Below are 21,771 nucleotides of genomic sequence, written 5' to 3' on the forward strand. Positions count from 1 at the left end.
ACTGTCTAGTGCAACTTTAACGTTTTGATTCACTCTTACCACTCTCATAGTGTCCTTTCAGCTGTTTTTTTCAGAGAAAAATCTCTAAAAACCCACTGTACATTATCTGCTCAGCACCAAATGGTAAACAGACAGTTAGCTGTGGACTAGCTGGTGAACATAGTAGCACATTTAGCAGCTAAAGAGCCAGATATTTCCCTCAGGAGTTGGTAGAGAGCAAAACGAGCTAAAAGAGAGTGAATATTGGACTTACATACATCAGGTCGACAGAAACACTAAATGAAAAAAAAAACTAAACTCTAAATGAATAATGAATAATGTTGTCCTTAACTGCTGGATGTGTAAATCAAGCAACAGGTTCCTCATATCACCTTAAAAGGATACAACAGTGTTCGCAACTTATTTCTGCTGCCCCCAAGTGGCCAAAACAATCTGTTACTGCAGATGGATTCAACAAGATAGTCTAAAGCCATGCTAGTGGCTCTGTTAGACTGTACTTCAGCACAGCAATAAAGCTAAATGCCAATGCTAACATGCTGATTAGCTGGTGTAATGTTAACCATGTTCACCATATTAGTTTAGTGTGTTAGCATGCTAATGTTTGCTAATTAGCACTAAACACAAGTACAGCTGAAGCTGATGGGAATGTCATTAGCTTTGCAGGTAGGTCTATTTGGTAATAAACCAAAGTATTGGACAAATACAAATTTTGACCGGATGATGGCACTATGATATGTGAGAGATAAACCAAATTTACTGTATTACAATTAATCTTGAAGGGTGCATGAATTACTGTATCAAATTTGATGGCATCCATCCTATTGTCAAACTACAAATATCAGCCTCATGATGGTGGTGGAGGAAAAGTCAAAAAGCCAAATTTTGTGCCAATCGATCAGGTAGATTTGAGATATTTCACTGCCTGAGTGAAAACTTTGACCTGCTGGTGGCGTTATTGGGGATATTTTACTGAAAACTGTTGCAAAACTGACATTACCCTTTTCCAACTGAGTCCTGCTCATTCCAAACCAGTGAGGAAAGCAAAATCTTTCCTGTGAAATAACCAAAATGTTTCTAACTTTGCCAGAAAATGTTGACAGCAGGAAGATGAACCCCCAACCTAAGAGACAGTGGGAGGAAAAACTCTGGTGTCCAAAATCACTTCCTCATTCACTCATATTGAGTAAAGGTTCAGTCAACAGTGAAAAGCAAAATCAAGATTTCACCCACTCTCAAATCATCATCATTTTGCATCATCACTGTCTGCTGTAGAGTCTCTTTCTTTGAATCTATAAAATGTGACACATTGCATTATGGGATTGTTTGCAGAAAGTAGTGTGCATACCTCGGACACTAGGCCTTCGGACACAGTTAAAATATATAGAGCACTATATAGTAAATAGTGATTTCAGACAAAGCTGGTGTTGCAGCTTGGCATTTTAATTTGGCATACCAGAAAGTTTCTGGGAAATAAATTTGTGGCTAATTCAGATGTGTTTAAAATGGCTAATACATTCAAGTCTTTTAAAAACTGTGAGTGAGCTACTGATTACATCTCAAATTTGGACCCAAAAAAGTGGAACATTTTGCAAATTAACACTCAAAAATCTTCAGAAAGGTCTCTATAGAAGAAGTAATAGCATTGATCAGCAAGAACAGAAGAGAAAACATCATCTTTGGATATATTTTTCAAATCAAAACAACTAGCTAGCTGTCAACTGCTAACTGCTGTTACCAATATTTCAAAGGAGATACAGCACTAAAGAAGCTAACAGAAGAGTTTTTTTTGTAAACAAGAAGAAAACTTAAAGGATCCTTGCTGGTAATGTAATACACGCATGCTGGAGCCTCTCTGTGCACTCTGGACTCAAGAAGTGATGGCATATGACTGGGGGTCACTCATTGGGATGGGGAGATGGTCAGCTCACCCCCCTGCCAACTCTGCTACCAGGCCAGTCCAGGTTTTCAAATGTAAACATCAGATTAAACATCAAGTGAGACCATCTGTACATCCATCTCAACATCGAAGAAAACGGCCCTGGTTCCTAAGCCCGGGATGGCGGCCTTTTCTCCCCACTGAGGTCAAGAGGAGGTTCTGGGTGCACTAGGCCGTTGCTAAGGGTCTTAAGAGGAGCTTCTACCCTGTGGCCACTGGGATCCTGGATGGGATTGCTACATAGGACGGACATCCGAAGCCGTTTACCATACCACAGAGCATGCCTGTCAAAAACTGCGTCAAGTTCAAAGCAGTGTTTCTTCAGCAAAAACACATGGGCTGTGTTTCATGGCGTGCTTTTTGGACTACTGTTGGTACTCACTGCTGTATTGCCTGTACATGTCTGTCTGGCCAGAGCAATCAACACTGATGGAAAACAACTGGGACACTGAGTGATTGGGCTTGGGACAAATGCTGGCTCATGGCCAGTTGACGCTCCTACAGTGAGTTTTCATCATAACTTACTGGGATATTTTGCAATCTATTCCTCTGTCCTGCGGCACGGACAAGCCCAGGTACCAGAGCGAATCACCGATCCAGTGGACCGGTCATCTGCCACCCCATTTTGGAGAATAGTAGGTCTCCTCTTCATGCTGATCCTGCTCTCCGGAGATGTTCAGCTAAATCCTGGACCAGCCCTGGAGATGCTGATTTGTGCCCGAGTGTGTCTGGTGCCAGTGATGAATGAGCAGCAACTTTCTGAGCCAGGTTTCTCCCTTAAAAGACTAAACTTTGTTAACACCAGGCACGATGTCTCAATGAATGACTTTTCACTACCAGGCTGTGGAAACCTTGATAGGTCCAGTGTCCCTCTCACAAAACCTGCTGTTGACACCACTGCGTGTCGAAACCCAGCAGTGAGGAGGAAGAAGTTATTCAAAACCTCCCAAACTGTCAATCATACAAAAGTCTTATGGGACCCGAAGTTGAAACCGAGGTGGCTATTCGGTGGACATTTTAACATCAGAAGCATTACTGTAAAGAGCAATCAGCTAACTCATCTTGTGTCTGACTCAAATCTGGACTTTCTCTGTCTGATTGAAACATGGTTGAAACAAACAACTCCTGCAAGTGTGTTCACAGTGCCTGGATACCAATGTTTCAGAAGAAACAGACCTGATGGAAGAGGAGGAGGGGTGCTTTTTTATGTGAGACAACATCAAATGTGAACGTGTGGTTTATAATGTGGGTAACACGTTAGAATATGTTGGGATAAAAATAATGTTATCCCAGCAAATGTCTTTAAACATCATAGGTATCTATAGGCCCCCTTCTGCAGAAGACACTTTCTATGATCAACTCAGAGAAGTCTTGAAAGAGTGCAATCTCAACAAAGAATTATTACTTATGGGTGATTTTAATGTGAACTGGGAGGATAAAACTAAGAGGAAAAAACTAAAAATGATCACAGAGAAATTCCAACTAGAACAACTAGTAAAAGGCCCAACTAGGATTGCAAAATGCTCCAGTACACAAATTGATCTGATATTTACTAACAAACCAGAAAGAATAACTAAAAGTTATAATGTAATCACTGGCTTGTCAGATCATAACCTAACCCTATGTGTGAGAAAACTGACTAAAAGTAGATTTAAGACCACGGCAACTAAGACAATGATCCCTCAATGCATACCCAGAGCTAAGCAAGAAGAATTTATCAATAAAATTAAACAGCTTGAACTGGGATGATGTACTGTCCTCTCATGATCTGGACTATGGCTGTGATACTTTTACTCACAGAATCAACTCTGTGAGGGAAAGATTTAATGTGAGGATTTAGTGTGAGCACAGGAACAGGCTGGGCGTTGGCAATGCAGCTGATGGCTCAGGAACAGGCTGGATGTCAGCAGGGGTGGTCGACGGCTCAGGGCAGAGGAGACTCTTTGGCACTGGACAACTAAGAGAGCCAGTGGTGTTGAGAGCCATGGGGTCCACGCCTCTTTTTGGAGACTCTATGGTACCCGTGAAAAGGGTGACCGCTGGACATTGAGGTGGCTCCTCAGTGGTTCCATATAAGGCTCCTGGGGTTCAGGGCATGCAGGATCAGGACAGGCAGGTAGCAGGCTAGCCAGCTCAGGGCAGGCAGGCTGCAGGCTCATGAACCTGAGCCTAATCAACTGGGGTGCAGACTGGTTGCGAGTAGTCCGGTGTGCAGGCCGAGATTAGGGCTGAGGTGCAGGCCAAAGTGCAGGCTGAAGTGCAGAGGAGGCACAGGAGGAGACAGGCATGGGAGAAATGGGATGAGGAGAAGTGTTGACATACGTAAAATGCCAACAACTGGGCATATTCAGGGTCCTGCTTCCAGAAAAGGGTTAGGGTCTCAAAGAAGGGACTCAAAGAAGCCTGACTCTTCATAACAAAACCATCCTGTGTCACTCCAAAGTCATGCCAGGAAAAAGGCAAACAGAGCCGGTGAATGTCTGCTGAGTCAATTTCTGGCCAGTTCGTACTGTCATGAATGAGAACAGGACAGACAGGTGAAAGACCCTAATGCAGGCTTGACAGACAGGTTGAATGAGGGGGCTTTAATGCTCAAAAATCAGAAAAACAGGCTTACAGTTCAAAATGAGAATCAGTCCAAATCAGGGCAAGACAGGCAGGGAAGTCAAAATCAGTCCAAATGTCAAAAATCGGAGGAACAGGTACAGGAACAGGTAACAGAAGGAACAGGAACAGACAAGAATATGATCAGGAACAGGCAGAATCAGGATCAGGGTCAGGTTGGCTAGAACGTGAGAGTCCATAGAAGCAACTATGACAAACTGCCGGAGAACAAAGGAAATGGACTGGTATAAGTAGTGAGTGTCTCATGAGGGAATGAGTTACAGGTGAGCAAACAGGTGTGTAGATGGAGAAAGGAGGGAAAGTCCAAGGGCATTTGGGGAACAGCTTGAGGATGGCAGGTCTGGGGAGTTGGAGGAAAGCACATGGCTGGGAGAAGAGAGCAGGGGCTGGAGACAGAGACGGACAGCAATGCAGAGGGCTGGGGAGGAGTGTGACTGCGGAGAGGGACTGAGCAGCAGCTTGTGACAGTATATTTATAATGGATAGATATGAGTCTGTCACGTCATATGGTCTGGGTTTGTTAAAAGATTATTCAGGTGTTTTTCTTGTTAATATTTTTTTGTGTTATGTGTACCACAGTGGTTACATTTATCTGCCAAAAATGTTTATGTATATACAGGTAAATGTAATGAAAGTGATGAATTTCTTTACACATTTACACAATTACACAGGCCATTTTATTTTGCTAATATTCCTGTAAGATTGAATGAATTGGTCTGAATAAATGAGAATGTGATTGATTTTTCATGGATGTTTATGATCAGTACTAATCAAAAAAAGAGCTTAATGTCCAGAATTATTTGAACATATGCTTGTGAAGGAAATTTGTGTTTGCCAAGTCAAATGCCAGTTGAGAGTGTTTGTAGCAGACCAAATGTTCCTTCACCCAGCACAATATTTATGTAACTTGACCATTAATCAGGCACAACTTGTATTCTTACAAGTTTCCACCTATTTTCCAGATTAGATGTTTGAAAGGAGATAGAGGACATATTTTGTGTGTATCGCGGAAATAATAAAACAGATTAATGCTCAACTTCAATGAAAGTATGTCAGATTTTTTTTGCATGCATTTCTGGGAGATAGTGTGGAACAGTTAAAGATAAGAGGAGTGAAAGATAAAATCAGCAACAAAGCTTTTCATCAAGATGGGTGTGTGCATGTGTGTATATGTGTGTGTGTGTGCCTGCATGGATGGGCAAGTCTGTGGTCCATCTCCCTGCAGTGTGGAGGATATCTATTAATAAGTTCATCTGATTCATCTATAAATACATTTCTCCTCTTTCTCCTCACACTGGCTGCATAACAAGCTTTGACAGTAACCAGTTGGATATAGCCATGCATGCGGATGGGAGGCTGGTGTGTGTTTATGTGTATGTGTTGGTGGGGGGGGGGGGGGGCTGCATAAAATGAACATATGATTCTTTGTTCTTCAGCACCAGGGTGTGATAGCTTTCAGGACTGCGGACAGCACCTTAGGCCTCTGCTTTGTTTGGTCACACTGAGCAGAAGAGAAAGGATCCGCTGCTTCTAAACCCATCAGTCAACAATGTCGTTTCACCAAGATCCATAAGCCAAGTGCTTCCCAACCCTCCAGGGCACTTTGAGTGGGCCCCACAGTGTCCCCAGCTACAGTAAATGTAGTGTTTTTGCACTGCACTTGTCAGACAGTGAGTCCAGCAAGTTTGAGTTTAAGTCTGTGGCACTCTTTTTCTGGATATGGATATCAATGCATGTACAAAGCACTCAGTTCTCTTCATCTCATATAAACTGCTGCATCCAGAAATGTAAAAATCATCTCCTTTCATAAACTGGTTACATGTTGAACCATGGATATGTATCAACCAAGGATATAAAAGCAAAACAAACATTTAGATTGCAAGTTTTAATGTTACTATGACGTACCAGAAGTTACAGTAGCTTGAAGACATATTGTATAAGCAATGTTGGAAAGTACAGTTTTGATACTGCACTTTACTTCAGTATTTCCATTTTCTGCTACTTTATATTTCTATTTCACTACATTTCAGAGGGAAATGTTGTACTCCACAACATTTATCTGACAGATATAGTTACTCCTGTTATTGGTTACTTTCACATTTAGATTTTACATTTAAAAAAAAGTATGAGCAGCTTATAAAATACAATGCAACGCCAAAGATTAAACCAGTGGTTCCCAACCTTTTTGGCTTGTGACCCATTGTAAAGAATCAGTGTCTACTTGGGGCTCCTTGTCATGTTTTGGAGTTCAACTAAAGATTTCCCCTTTAAAATTATTCAAGGACTTCATTTCAATAACTGTATGAGGCCCCAAAAGGACAAATTATCCAATATTTCACAAAAAAAGCACTGACTGGAGAAAAGTCCAAATGAACTACTGCTTTAATTTTTGATATAATGTTATGTTATAAGACATACCTATATGCTCTGCTGCACCACGCTTGTGGAGCAGCCTTCCCAACCATCAGAGGGCAGCACAGACCCTAGACTCCTTTAAAACAGGTCTTTTTATTCAGGAAGGCTTTTTCATCTTAACTCTTGTTATTTTCTTTATGTTATATGTGATATGTTTTTTGTTGTTTGTTTTTTTTAACACTGTAGCACTTTGAGATTCACAGCTAATGAAATGTGCAGTACAAATGAAATGCATTATTATTATCATTATTATTATTACTATTATTATTATAAAAGACTGCTTTAAATAATAATTTGTGTCTGATATGGTTTTTACACAAAAAACTTAATTTAGCTTGTTAGAAATTCTTAGAATGACATTTACTCCTTCCCCCTAACTGAAAAATCCAAAATCTATTAATATGAAAGTAAATATATGCAGTAAAAAATTTAAAAAGTTGAACTGCTGGACACAAGATGTCTCCTACGTCACTGAAAAGTCCATTCTCAATGATTGTGCACTGAAGGTTTCACGTTTTCACATGACACACAAGACGCATACTGATTGGTTTCCGAACTAGTTGTGATGTCACAAATCATGTTCGTAGATACGTGCCTTAAACTGAGATTGAAAGTGAGCACAGAGAAACTTTTCCCCCTTCAGCAGATGGGTGTGAAAACAAACTGCACATACATCATTCTGCACAGTGAAGAGAACAACATCCAACTGAAGGAACAAGAAGAAAAACACATTTTTGAGTGAAGTAAGTAAGAGATTTTGAATAAAGGACTTTAACATACAATGGAGTATTTTTACATTGTTGTACTACTGTTATTAAGTAAAGGATGTGAGTACTTTTTCCACCACTATGTATAAGTGTGACTCATTTTGATAAGAGGTCCTCCTTGTCCACTGTTTTATTACCCACTTGCTGTACAGTATACACAGTTATTTCAAGTCATTTCCCATTTCATGTTTAGGTTCTTTCTTCACATCTAAATACCAATTTTGAAACTCCATCTGCCTGATTTAAACCCTCCTTTCTTTTTTGTCTCTCTTTAATGGTGTCAAGCCACAATTTTGCATCTGCCTCCTGCCCATGCAGACCTATGAGGGTCTGAAGCTAAAGTGCAATTAATAAATTAATATAAAAATACTTTTTCAACTTTTTCACACAAATGTTAATGCATGACCCATAGTTTGTTAGATTACTGGTTCTATTGTGCATATAGATGCCCTTTATTGTATGTTCTTTGGAATGTGTTTGGAAATGGGAACACAAAAATTTGAAAGAAATATGGGCTTTATGGTGATCTTGGCCCTTTGAATATAAAATAAGTGAAGCCTATAGACTACCTTGTAAATTCACAAGTCATTGTATCTGTTTTGGATGTTTGGGGGCAGACTAGCATGTTAAGTGTTTGTTTGCAGAATGAAGTTTTCAATTGTTGTATAATAGTGATATTGCACAACTGTTCGTTCATAACCTCCAAATGATAATGGGATGATTAGGCTCCCTGCAGGCATGTTCAGTCCCAAAATTAACATTATAGGTTAAGCACCAGCATACACATTATTACAAATTTGTGACAGGTGTGTTATTGGAAAAATTCAAATGCAAACGGCTAAACTAGGAGAATATGTCATAAACAAGACATGTTTGAGATCATCTGCATGTCGGGGTCGGTTAGCATTTTTAACTACACTAAAAACGTACGCTGCGGTGTATCTGGTGTCGTCATCACGCAGCCGAGTAGGTGGGGGGTGACGTATAGAGCTTCCCTACTCCCCTCCCCGCTCGGTTCCTCTAGCTGATGCTGCGACCGAGCTCCTGTGCGCGCGGGCTCTCGCAGCGCTCAACCCTCCTTCCCCTCCTCCTCCACCAAAGATGTCGCATGAGCTTCTCCTCTCACCGCGGCGTTTCTTTTCTTTTTCTCCCAGTGTCCTTAACAGTTAACCGAATTCATTCAAATTAGCAGCTCTCATAGCTGGGAGCAGCTACCCCTCGTCCAGCTGCCCCCCCCCTCTCACCCCCCTCCCCACAACGGAGGTGTTTAAACCCTCAGCCCGGCGCATCCTCTCTCTCTCTCTCTTTTCACTCTCTCTCTCTCTCTGTCTCTCTCTCCTCAAACCGCCGCAGAACTCAGCCGACCAACCGTCAGGTGACCGCGCGGGGAGGAATATTCATCAGCACCGTCGTCGTCGTCTCTCATCCTTCCATTCCTTCGGACTCCAGGCAACCGGAGCTGCAGCCGCCCTGGTCCCCTCTGTATCCTCTCATCCGGTGTGGGACATTCTCCGCTCCACTCACACGCAGATTAACGGGGATTCTGCCTCCCCGCCCGCGCGTTGATGCTGATGTCCTTGAGCTCGGCCTGCACGGTGAGTCGGTGAGTGCCCGCGTGCGTGACTGTTATTTACCCCGAGGGCCGTTTTTATTAGTGAAGATGTGTTGCTCGCGCTGTGATTCATTAATAGCATGTAGGGAGGTTTGCAGAATTTAACAGGGCCTTATGTGGCATTTCTCATCACAGGCCTTACAGAGCTATTATAATAGCCTATACAGTAGGACATACCATAATACCCTGGCAGACAGCGCTGTGACATTATGAGGGAATATGTGTGTATGAGTGTGCGCGCGTGTGTGTAGAGCTAATGATACATAGCCTATCCATCCATCCCTCCATCCACCCGTCCATCCATCCTTTCCTGTCCTGTGTCAGTTGATGAAGGGCTGCAATGCAACATTTTCACCGAGCAGCATGCGCTATTCTTCGGCTTGTCTCTTGGTTTTCCCGGGCGCCAGTATATACCAGGCTATAGGCGATTCGATTGGGTGCGCGTCGCACCTGCAGCGCTAGGCTGCGGAGGTGTCGGTTTGATCTGGTAATGATCTTTGGCCGGAGGGACCTTCAGAAGTCGCCTGGCGCAGGGTGGGTGTGAGTTTGGCAGAGCGGGCCGGCGGTGGCCGGGCCGGTAACCTTGCGGAGGGACATAGGGTAGGCAAGTGGCGCACCATACTCTCTCTCTCTCTCTCTCTCTCTCTCTCTCTCTCTCTCTCTCTCTCTCTGTCTCTCTCTCTCTCTCTCCTTGCAGTTTTAGTAGGCCTACATTGTAGTGTCTTAGTTTCAATCAGGACCTCCTCTTGTTGCCATATGTGAGTTGAGGATGAGGATGAGCAGGGGGATGACGCTCACGCACGTCTGAAGGTGACCAGGAAAGGTCGTTTTGTATGGGAAACACACTATTGAATGAGGCCATTCAGAACTGAACAGTCTTGCCGGTACTTGCAAGTATAAATGTTTATGTGTGTGTGTGTTTGTGTGTGTGCGTGCACGTGCGTGCACGCGCGCGCGCGCGTGTGTAGCATTGGGTGGAAGTGGATAGTAGCTTATGTGGGAGAGACATGGGATGTTGAGTGTGAGAGCATGTGTGTGAGATGTAAGAGAGATGGATACACACCAGAGTGGACATTGATCAGTTTTAAAGGCAACCCCCTCTCTTTTCAAGTACAAACAAATAATCCCTCTGTCAAACTTTCTCCGTTATCACACAGTTACTGTAATGTGCTCTACGGTAATGCAGCTATCTCTGCCCTGTTGGTGGCTCACCTTTAATGGTTTCAGCCACTGACTGTGTCGAATTCTAAGTGTGCTATTCCTGCTGGGCATTACAGAAGTGTGTGACTGGCGCTGAGCCAGCAACGGCAGGCAGCAGCCCAGATACAAGGGCCCCGCCAGAGGTGACTCTTCAGATGCCTGTCAGAAAGTAGGACTGCAGGTACACAGGTGGTCTGCAGGCTAGCCAGTGTAAGCGGGGAGACGAAATCCTGACAAGTGTGGGTGGAGGCCACAGCACAGTCACAGGGCAGTGATGTGAACAAACTCACCTGGGATCACGATTGTGTGCACAAGAAGTGCAGACAGGAACACATGAGTACACACATACTTGTTTAGTCATGTGCTCAAGTGTGTGTATGTAGCCTGGGTTGCCCCATCCAGCACACACACACACACACACACAGAGTCACAAAGCATACAAGGCCCCGTTGGCCTAGAATCAGATCCCATGAGGAACTTCTCTCGTGTGTCTTCCCAACTGTGTACCCTTCCCAACCTTCCTGCTGCCACGATAAAGGGAAAATACCTGAGGGAAAAGAGTGGCTACTTTCTTAAAAAAAAACCAAAACAAAACAAAAAAAATCTAATTGCTCCAACTGTTTGAGGGATGGTGTGCGGAGAAGCAGAGCTAGCATTCAGGATAAATCGGCAGGCCGCTGAGGATTGTGGTGACCTTTTGTCTGACTCTTCATGTTCAAACACATTTTCATCCGGAGCAGCCCCCCCCCCCCTCTCTCTCTCTCTCTGTATGATACATTTGTGTGTGTGTCATTAGAGAGATCATATAGGTGATGTCTCCGGGCCTGAGCCTCAGTGTCTTGTGTGTTTGCTGTATATTCGCGATGCTTACATCCTGTGGCTTAAGCAGACTGTATTTTGTGAGTGTGTGTGTGTATGTAAGAGTTAAGAATGCGTAACAAATTGAGAAACAAAGTGTTTTTTTTTTTTTTCCGCAATTTATGTAAGGCAGGCTCACATGTGCACACGTACACGTGCACGGCACACATCAAAGCTCTGGGACAAACAGAAAGACACGGTTAGTTAGTTAGTTAGTTAGTAGAGTTAGTTAGGATAGTTAGGAGGCTGAGCAGAAGAGCTTTATCTTGCGTGTGCGTTATAAAATCTGGGAATAAAACTGGCTGAGTAAATAAATGATTGCAGTAGCAGGAAGCAGATAGACAGGGAGAAGAATGACAAAATGAGGGAGTCAGGAGAGGGGAAATGAAGGTAAAATAATAACAAGCAATGACACATCACAAGACAAGACACACACACACAAAATTAGAAGGTAAATGCATATAGATAGACAGATAGGTCAAAGAGCAGGAAAATAAGAAAAGATAGAGAAGGAGAGGAAGCTTCTAAGGCAGAGCAGGGTGACTCAGTCATAAACTAACACTCAGTCAGGATAGAGGCATTGCAGGCCAGGGAGGAAAAAAGGGAGGGAGAAGATGCAAGAGGCAGAGGGAGCTGAGGGAGAGTGAAGAGTGGAGAGGAGGGAGGAGAGAAGGAATTAATGATGAGCTTCAGTTCTGTTTTTTTTATGCTCCTAAGTCATCCTTATGTAAAATAGCCTGATCAGAATATGTTGTGTCATGTGTGATGCTGAGAATATTTAGTTACAGCTGGTGCTAATTGCGCATTTGGGATGAAGCTTTGTCAGGGTGGTGGAAGGAAAGCAAGTTGCTGTTCTACTAGGCGGTACTGAACGTTATCGTTGTAAGATTCATTTTAATTCAATCAGTTCCAGAGATGGGTTGTTTTTCAGTGGATTCAACAAGAGCAACTCACTTAAGGAAGTTTCTGGGATTTTTTTTAGGTTTCACAAACCTCTTGTTAGATTTAATATATTGGAAGTGAATTAATCTCACCTATAAGGCATGTGGATGTGATTAACAGCTGTGTGTCTATCTCATTCCTCTGTGCCTTAGAGCTCCATTGTTGTCCAAAAACTATCACAAAAAACTACACCTCAACGAGCCACACCGTTGCATTGGGTGACATGTTCCTCCATTACCCTGAACACACACACACACACTTAATCCCACACACACTCAATCCCACATACACTGTCCTGCGGCTGGAAATACTCACTAGCATGTATTTATCCGTGGTTGAAAACAATCCCCAACAAATACAGTATTTCCTTCTGTTTGAGCGATGTTCGCTAAAAACTACAATGCCCAGCCATTGAGAGAAATTATTAAGCCTTTTTAAAAATGAACCTATATATCAGTGTCTTGTTTTTAAAGATTTACATCTTCAGTAAGAACCAGTGGGCTAGGGAAGTTTGAAAATACTGAGACAGACTAACACGTTGTTGGCTGTCATTGGGATTTGTTTACAAAAAGCACGATATAGAATAATGCCAGTTTATTCAGGAATGTGGTGATGTAATGATATCCAGTACAGGTCCAAGTCAATATTATTTTTTTAACACCCTGATACGCATATTATAATTCTCAGTGGCTGAAAGCAAAAGACTCTTGTTACAGGTTGGTGATGATGCAAACCTCAGTCTGAATCTGAAAATACTGTATTTAAAGATGCTATAATCAGTATTGTTATATTAATAATGAATGAATCGACTGCATGTAATGTGAAATGTGATGCTTGTAGTGACAAACCCACAGAGACACAACGCTGCAGTTCCACAAAAGCTGCCTATATGTTACCTGCCCAGCTCCAAAATACAGCCAGACAAAGTGAACAACTAGCTGGTGAACACAGTGGAACATTTAGCAGCTAACGAGCCAGAGATGAAAAAGGAGAGTGAATATAGGTCTCACATTCATCACATGGCCAAAATCATGACTCCAAATGTGTCTGCTCTATGTGTAAATAAACCTATCTTTGCTAACATATTAGCCATATCAACTTTAAAAGGTGACAATGTATCAATGTTGTGTTTACAGCTTGTTGCACTGCCCCTAAGTGGCCAAAAAATGAATTAATACAGGTTTTATCAAGGCAGCTTAATGTGTGGAAACTGAGTAGATGTTTGTGCTTACAGAGCTATGATTATACTAATAATGACCATACTTTAATAGATAATCAGATGTATTGATGTGATGATTGAATTGATTTTAGCAATTGCATCAAAGTTTCACATCTGAATCAAGTCTCATCTCTGCATCAGAAACGGTTTGATGTAATGATAGCAAGTGAGATCAATAGAACAGAGTGGTAATGTTTTATCTCCTCTTTGCCTCTTAGGTCCTGGTGGTGCAGCAGTAACTACCTCTGAACTGGATCCACTTCCTGTCTCTGATTTATCAGCCGCCTTTGCCTCGCTCGCCCCTCTCTCCATCCATCCATCATCCCTTCATTCCCGCCTGTCAGTCTATCAGCCCGTCCGTCCATGGACTGGCCGTGACCCTGGAGGGAGGGGGACAGAAACGAGGAAAGAGCGGAGTTGCAGAGGAGACGAAGGAAAAGAAAGCTGGATTCATTCAGACGTCACGCTTCTGAAGTACCCCTGCTCGCTGTCCTTCATCCCCCTCACCCTCCTCCTCCGATTATGGAGAATTAAAGGAGCAGTGGGAGGCTAGGCCAAGATAGTGAGGAGAAAAAAAATAAACACCCCTTCATTGCCCTTTTAATTAAAAAAAGGGGTTAGGCTTATCATTATAATTAAACATTTTTAAGCAAGAAATCAAGACAGAACCGAGACTCTGACTGTTGAGCACATGAGCCACTTTCCACCAACCAAACAAAAGGGGAACTGAGTTGAGGACAGACTACGGAGAGAAAGGAGGACCAAAATAGAAAAAGAAACTTTCTGACATGTCAACAACAGCCACAATGGGTGAAATGGCAAACAGCGCGGTGGAGTTTTATCCCAAAGGGACTCGAGGAGGGGGTGGAGGTGGAGGAAGGGCAGATGGCCGCCATGCAGGGGGAGACTTTGGGGTCACGGTCGAAGAGCTGAGGGAGCTGATGGAGCTCCGAGGGGCTGATGCCCTGAATAAGATCCAGGACAGCTACGGAGACACAGAGGGGCTCTGCCAGAGACTACAGTCCAGCACCACTGATGGTGAGCAGGCATGGATGAACCAATGGTTGAAAGGGTTAAAAAAAAAGTAGATGGGTGGGTGGGTGGATAGTTGGATGAATAATAGAGTAGATGGCTAGATGGATGAATGGGTGAGTGCACAGATGTATAAATAGGCCGATGGAAGAATGGTTGGTTGGATGAATAGACACATGAATGGGTGAATAGTTTGCTGGCGTGCTGGATGGATGGATGGATGGATTTGTGGATGAATGGAGATGAGGTAGTGGGGAGATGAATTGGTACACCGAGATTATCTGAATGAGGAGTGGAAGGATGGATGACATTGTACTCTCGGCTGGAGTCACACATCAACACCACTGCATTACCCACGTCGCTGCTAACTGCGTCCAAATCATCTGTCTGATTTCTACATCATCATCATTTGCCTCCAACAAATGGAACTGCTAAGCCATTGTCACCAATCATTCTATAACAGTCCCAAATTAAGTTTTAACACTAACACGCTGACAAAATGTTTTGATCACAGAAAGTGACCGAGATAACATGAATTCCATTTCGTGCAACTTCACTGCAGTGCAACAAATGAAACAGAGGGAAGTAGAATGAAATGAATGCAAACAGTAAAAACACATTTTACTCCTGGAGTGTAATCCTGGAAAGAAAGCAGCTTTGGTTGTGTTGTGTGCCCAGAGAACATGGATGGATGGATTGATTGATTGATTGATTGATGAATGAATGAGGGGATTATAGTGGATGAATGATTGGAAAGCTGATAGAGTAAATTAATAAATGGATGATTGGAGTAAAAGTGTGCAGAGACTGACTGGAATCTCTGATTGCACGCATGCAATTATTGCAGACACAGTGTCTGTAAATATGGGTTTATGCATAGGGCTACACCTATTTGATTATTGATTTAGCTATTGAGAATTCCATTAATTGATCAATTATTCATTTTAGGGCTGCAACTAACTATTATTTTCATGGTTGATTAATCTGCAGATTATTTAAGAATTATCTTTTAAAAAACAACCAATCCACCCGTTTCAGCATTTTACTTATCAATTAATGGACTTATTGTTTCTGCACTGTTGCTGTAAATTTTATTGATACCTGTCACTTGCAAATTTAAACACTCTCTCACTCACTCTTTCGCTCACTTACTCACACACACACACAAAGTTAATATGGTTATGCCGATCAAAGATCTGTAATGACTAGTGAGAGTAGAATTTGGGTCTTAGTGTGTGTTGTGTCTTTAGCATGTGTATGTGAATGTGCACACTTGCATGTTCTAACAGGGGTGTGGTACCACACTACACCCACTCCTTCAACTAGTTTGTAACCTAGCAACACAACAGCAGAGAGAAGTCAGCAAGAGAGAGAAAGATGACCGAGAACTGTGAGATGGAGATGGTGAGGGAGAGGGGTGAACGGAGGAAGATGGCTGTGTGTGTGTGTTTGTTCAAGTGTAAGCAAAGTCTATGAGGTGTGTGTGTGTGTGTGTGTGTGTGTGTGTGTGTGTGTGAGAGAGAGAGAGAGAGAGAGAATGAAATGGAGAAAAGGTGAGTGAGTTGGTGGGTGTAGAGTTACAGTAAGTCTGTGCTGAGTGCTGCTAATTTGATACTGTGAGCTGGTCAGGAATCAGTGCAGCAGTTCCCAACAAACCCAGCATACACACACACACACACACACACACACAGAGTCATGTATCTGCAGTTGTCCCTACAAAGCACAGTTGGCAAACAACGCACACAAATGCACAGACAACCTGCTCTCTACACACTTGGACAGGCTTCTTCTGCATTATGATGACTTTCATCAATTTCATCTGGTGTCATCTGATGTGGCAAACAAGCCAAAGTGCAAACACAGATGAAGAAAGATGTTTTTCCACCTTGTAGAAATCTAATGTCATTAATTGAAACTCCATCTGAAACCCACAGCTCAAGATATTTTTCTGCTCCACGTCTGAGACGTTTGGCAGAGCAACAAGAGCTGCTGCCTCTTCTTAGCAAGATCACAATAGCAGCGATCACAGAGGAGGATCATGAGTTGGCAAATCAGATGGATAGATGGGAAAATATGGATATATACAGCAGGGAAATACTCATGTGTACAGAAATGCATATTGTGTAACAGTACAATACAAACAGACGCATGTATATTGATGCAGTTGATCGCTACACATGAGCTGTAATAGGATACACAGAGAAGAGTGGGGGTTAAACCAGTACAGAATGGGATCTCTCTTTGTGTCTTACACACACATACACACACTGATACACCCCAGCACTGCAGTATGAGACCATTATATCCACATTGAAGAGAGAGAAAGGAGGAGGAGGAGAAATGATGAGAAAAAGAAAGAGGGAGTGAAAGAGTGTGTGTGTGTGTGTGTGCGCGTGCGCTGAACGGGGGGTATGAGGGGTGAGGAAGGAAAGCTAGAACAGCTTGCCGCATTGTCAAGGACACATCAAGGGGAGATTGAGAGGGAGAAAAAGAGAGGAGGAGAGCCAACGAGAGAGGATGAGGAGGAAGGGAAGAATGGAGGGATGGATGAAAGACAGAGGGAGGGAGGGAGGGATGGACTAACGAAAGGAGCTACGATTACTCAGCATAAGGACACCTGTTTTCTCTCTCTCCCTGTCTCCCTCTGCCTCGCCTTGGCCTGAACCCTGTTGAGCGTCATATTGCTACACAACTCCTCAGCAATGCCGGGACCCACATATGACTTCCTGCAGCAAGCACATTGGACCAGAATGTCTCTGAATAGACACACACACACACACACACACACACACACACACACACACAGGCAAACGGACGCAAAGATTGTCATCGATCTTGGCCAACCACAGCATACAAATTGCTGTTCTCCCTCCCTGACAGCCAATCCAAAAAAAAAAAAAAACCTCCACTCCAAACCTAGTACACTGGAGGAATGACATCACCTGTTGCCGGGCAGAAACCTGTTAGAGACAGAAAGCACTGGACCTGATATCCTGGTCACCATGGAAACTGAATCACTTAGGGGTGAGGTTGAAGGGGAGAGGAGGGTGAGGATGGAGATGTTGCAGTGAGCCTGAAGACGAGAGAGACAGTTTGGAGGGAGGAAAGTAAATTTGGAGTTACCTGCCATTACTGATTGATTTTACTTTGTTTTATGTTATTAAACTGTTTTACTGGATGGAGAAAGTTTGTGTAGTAGGTTTTGGATTTTTTTGGGGGTGATTCTTGGTGATGATGCTACATGTGTGCAGCAGTGTGTGTCTACTGTCTTTGTGTGTACTTGTGATAAATGATTACCTGCTAAACAGTGCTACATGGAATTTTATTTATGTTTTTATGAATGAAAGTGAACCTGGAACCATTTGAATGTGTTCAAACTGTTCAAATGTTTATGTGAAACAGAATGAAAGTGACTTGTAAAGTGAATGTGGTACTGTGTGTGCAGATGTGTTATGTTTTTATCAGTCCTGGCATTGTGAATTTCGCTTTCTGTGATTTTTTTTTTTTCACCCTCCCAATATGTTTGTCAGGTCTCAGTGGGGACCCAGCAGACCTGGAGCGTCGGTGCCAGACGTTCGGCCAAAACTTCATCCCCCCAAAGAAGCCCAAGACTTTCCTTGAGCTTGTGTGGGAGGCTCTACAGGATGTCACGCTCATCATCTTGGAGATTGCTGCCATCATCTCCCTTGCACTCTCTTTCTACCAACCTCCTGGAGAGGAAACCCATTGTGAGGAGAGGGATGGCTGGGTTGGACAGGGGGGATTAGAGGAAGTGGCGAAAGAGGTAGAGAGCAGGAAAGAGAAATGTAGGAAGCTAAGGTTGTAGGAAGAGAAGAAAGGAATAGTAAGGTGAAAGCCAAAGAAAAGGGAGAAGGGTGAAACAGAGCATTAAAGCAAGCATATGCAAAAAAATTTTTAACACTGGAAATTACAGGATGATTATTCATTTTAAAATGTAGTGTATCAGTAACAACTAGAGAAGAGTCAAATAACAAATAACAACTGAGCAAAATCCACCCAAATCCAATCCTCTGATGAAGACCATGATGCAGTTGCTAAAGCTAATAAGTGGAACTTAAACTAAAATCATTTCGTCTAACTATTTCTAAGAATGAACTTTCACAATCAAGAGTCATAAAAACAGCAAAATGACATAGTAATGTCAGTCACAGGGCAACATCTAGTTAAAGGTTGCTAACATTAGCCACAACAAGCAGGTAGTAAGTAAGAAAGTAGGAACAAAACTAAGTGTATTTATTAAAAAATGGGTTTTGCTGCTAATGAACTTTAAATTTAGCATACTTGATTAATGGTAAATGCTACAACACAGTGTAAAATCAGCACAAGTAAAGAAGAGTCATGATATCAGCTAACCGCCTCAGTAATGTCAGTTATACAGCAATATCTATTTTAAGTTTGCTAACATTAGCTAACATTAGCCACCATAAGCTAGTGTCATACCAGGCTGTGTATACCAGCAAAACCTCTGAGGGTATGGAATGGAGCAACAATTAATTTTACTGCTTATGAACTTTTAATTTGTAACAGGAAGAATGTGTTATTTCTTCTATCTAATGTTACATAGTCTCGCTTTAAAGATAGGTTCATGGGTAAGTAAAGTGTGGAAAATACAATGGGAAGAGGGTTGAGAGAGTTACACATCAAAATATATGCATTCTCTCTTGTTCTAGTGTTCTAGTAGCACACCTTGGCCAGAGAGCCAGGAGAGACAAGACCAAAGTTTTACCAAAGCATATGATTATAGATAAATTTACAAATGAAAGTACCTCCATCAAAAAATCCTTAAGTGTGATTCTTAGAAAGACGAGTTTTGTCTAGATTGTGTTATACTTTGTTCCTGTTCATTTTCTTTTCTGGGTAAATCAGAAAGATCTCCTATGTAACAATCTTATCATCATTATGGGTTTCATGTTTAAAGGATGAAAATGCACAAAATGAAAGCAACTGGTACAGCAGACAAAAGCCAGAGAGACAAACAGTGAAAGGGATTGCCAAATTGTTGTCATTAGCTTTCTTGTATCTTTAACCACAGTAAGAGGTCATGATAAACAGGAAGTGGGCTGAGGGGACTGAAGGAGAAAAAACTGTGGTTCTGTCTGAAATCACCCTAGATAACAACAGCACGCACAATTTTCACATTAAGAGGCAGAGTGGTGCAACGTAAGCATTTGCGGTCCTGCATGTCATGAACCTTTTTTTGAATTTATGAATGGTAGTAAATAAGTATAACTACTTTTTAACTCAAACCTAAATGCCCTATTGTGGCTCATCTTAAAGAATCAGGAGGTTTATATATTTGTCTCCATTTTTGTGGTGTCTGTACTTTACACAGATTGTTCTAGATTTTATGAAAGATAGTGAATTTATTTAAAGTATCCATACTACCACCCAGCTAGTAATTCAGGCAGGTTAAGCACTATTTTATTCATTTGTGATGTCATGTCTCTAGTTGTGTACCTCACGAAATATCTAACCAGCCATCCCTTTGCTCCCCTCTCTCTAGCATGTGGGAACTTGGCTGCGGGCGCAGAGGATGAAGGCGAGGGTGAGGCCAACTGGATCGAGGGTGCGGCCATCCTGCTCTCTGTTGCGTGTGTCGTCCTGGTGACAGCGTTTAATGACTGGTCCAAAGAGAAGCAGTTCCGGGGTCTACAGAGTCGGATTGAGCAGGAACAGAAGTTCACTGTTGTGCGGAAAGGAAATGTCATCCAGATCCCCGTGGCTGACATGGTGGTGGGGGACATGGCCCAGGTCAAATACGGTAAGGAGACCTTCACAAAATGAGCAGCAACTTCCAAATATTTTCACTATCGATGAGTCAGCTTTTTAGTCAGATTTTTTCAAATTCAGTTATTACCCTATATATGTAAAAATTAAAATCACAAATACCCATCACAAGCTATGAGAGGGAAAACTGAAAGTAGTGTTACATTATCACACGAAATTTGATAAGCAGTCAAATCTCAAAAGGAAAGAAAGTTTTTTTTGTTTTTTTTTACACCATACCAATAGTTTTTGTATTATATTGATACAGCTAACTGCTAATAAAGATAATCATGAGTTATGTGTTTGCATTTCAACTAAATATCTACTGCTGAAACTCTGCTAATGTAAAAAACACAGCAGGCCTCATTCACAAACAGTGCGTACGCACAAATCTGTGCTTAAACTGTGCGTTTTAAGCACAAAACTCTGCCAACAGATTTAGAACTGCCTTAGACCATGCATACGCAAAAATAATAAACGTTCTTAAAAAATGATATAGGCAATATTTATTCAATGTAAACAGTATATTAGAACCACAATTATTGAAAAAATGATTGTGTAAATATACAAATATTTAAAAGTGTGTCCTGTTCACACTTTCAGATGACAATAGCTTATATATTTGACTGTCCATATTGGAATGTGACATTGATTCATTTCCCCCATCAGATTTGGCTGTGGTATATGCAGCTGGTTCAAAGCCTGACAGTTCAGTAGTGGCACAGGAAGGGGTGCTCTGATGTTGGTACATCACAGCCTGTTGTGGACAGGGATGAAACATGATGCGCACCTGGCGCAGCAGTAGAGATTTATTTAGATCAATTTCACAGATCTACACATTAACCAACTTTTTATTTTTTTATGAACATACTGCGTGGCAGTGGTGCAACAGGTATGCAGGCTGTATACAAGATTCACAATCAGGCTCTAAACAGTTGTGCCAATGACATGTTTACCAGCTAAATCTGCCTTTTCTGGCTTCTACTTATGAAACTATTGTTTGCATTTTATTAGCATTAAAGTTTTTCAATATTTTTACCATCACAGTCCTCTTTGCAACAGAGCTTAGAGTAATGTGGGCGTGGTAGTATGCTAATTACGGATAGCAGGCATGCGTCTGTCAGTTTAGAATGATTCTGATTCACTAACATACGTGTGGTGGTAAGAACAAAATTCGCCGATGCACACATGTCATGAATCCAACAGTAACTTTGTGTGTGCAATTATGTTGCGCACAAAGTACAATGTATGCACATATTAGTGCATGAAGCCCTTTGTGTGAGACAAAAATGATAAATTATAAAAATAAAAATAAACTCTTTTCAGAAAGGAAATTGTAAAGTTCCTGTCTGGTCTTTTCTGCTCTTGTCGCCTCTTC

General features: G+C 42.1%; 1 protein-coding gene and 1 long non-coding RNA gene across 5 annotated transcripts in view; both read left to right on the forward strand.

Moving 5' to 3' along the window:
• Nucleotides 1–1,265: 1,265 nt before the first annotated feature.
• On the forward strand, nucleotides 1,266–3,575 carry LOC137183998 (uncharacterized). Its single transcript, XR_010928595.1, has 2 exons — nucleotides 1,266–1,730; nucleotides 1,776–3,575. It is a non-coding gene; the product is annotated as an uncharacterized lncRNA (long non-coding RNA).
• Nucleotides 3,576–8,743: 5,168 nt separating this feature from the next.
• atp2b3b (ATPase plasma membrane Ca2+ transporting 3b) overlaps nucleotides 8,744–21,771 on the forward strand; it is a 60,710-nt gene continuing 47,682 nt past the window's right edge. For 2 of the 4 annotated variants that reach the window (XM_067591281.1, XM_067591278.1), the window contains exons 1-4: nucleotides 8,744–9,346; nucleotides 13,793–14,612; nucleotides 18,137–18,334; nucleotides 20,131–20,388. In XM_067591281.1, the coding sequence (XP_067447382.1) occupies nucleotides 14,363–14,612; nucleotides 18,137–18,334; nucleotides 20,131–20,388 (706 nt within the window). In that variant the 5' untranslated portion in view covers nucleotides 8,744–9,346; nucleotides 13,793–14,362. The remainder of the gene's footprint in view (nucleotides 9,347–13,792; nucleotides 14,613–18,136; nucleotides 18,335–20,130; nucleotides 20,389–21,771) is intronic. The other 2 variants (XM_067591279.1, XM_067591280.1) reach the window with 2 other exon arrangements.

Source organism: Thunnus thynnus, chromosome 6 (assembly GCF_963924715.1).
Source record: "Thunnus thynnus chromosome 6, fThuThy2.1, whole genome shotgun sequence".
In the NCBI taxonomy this organism is placed as follows: Eukaryota; Metazoa; Chordata; class Actinopteri; order Scombriformes; family Scombridae; genus Thunnus; species Thunnus thynnus.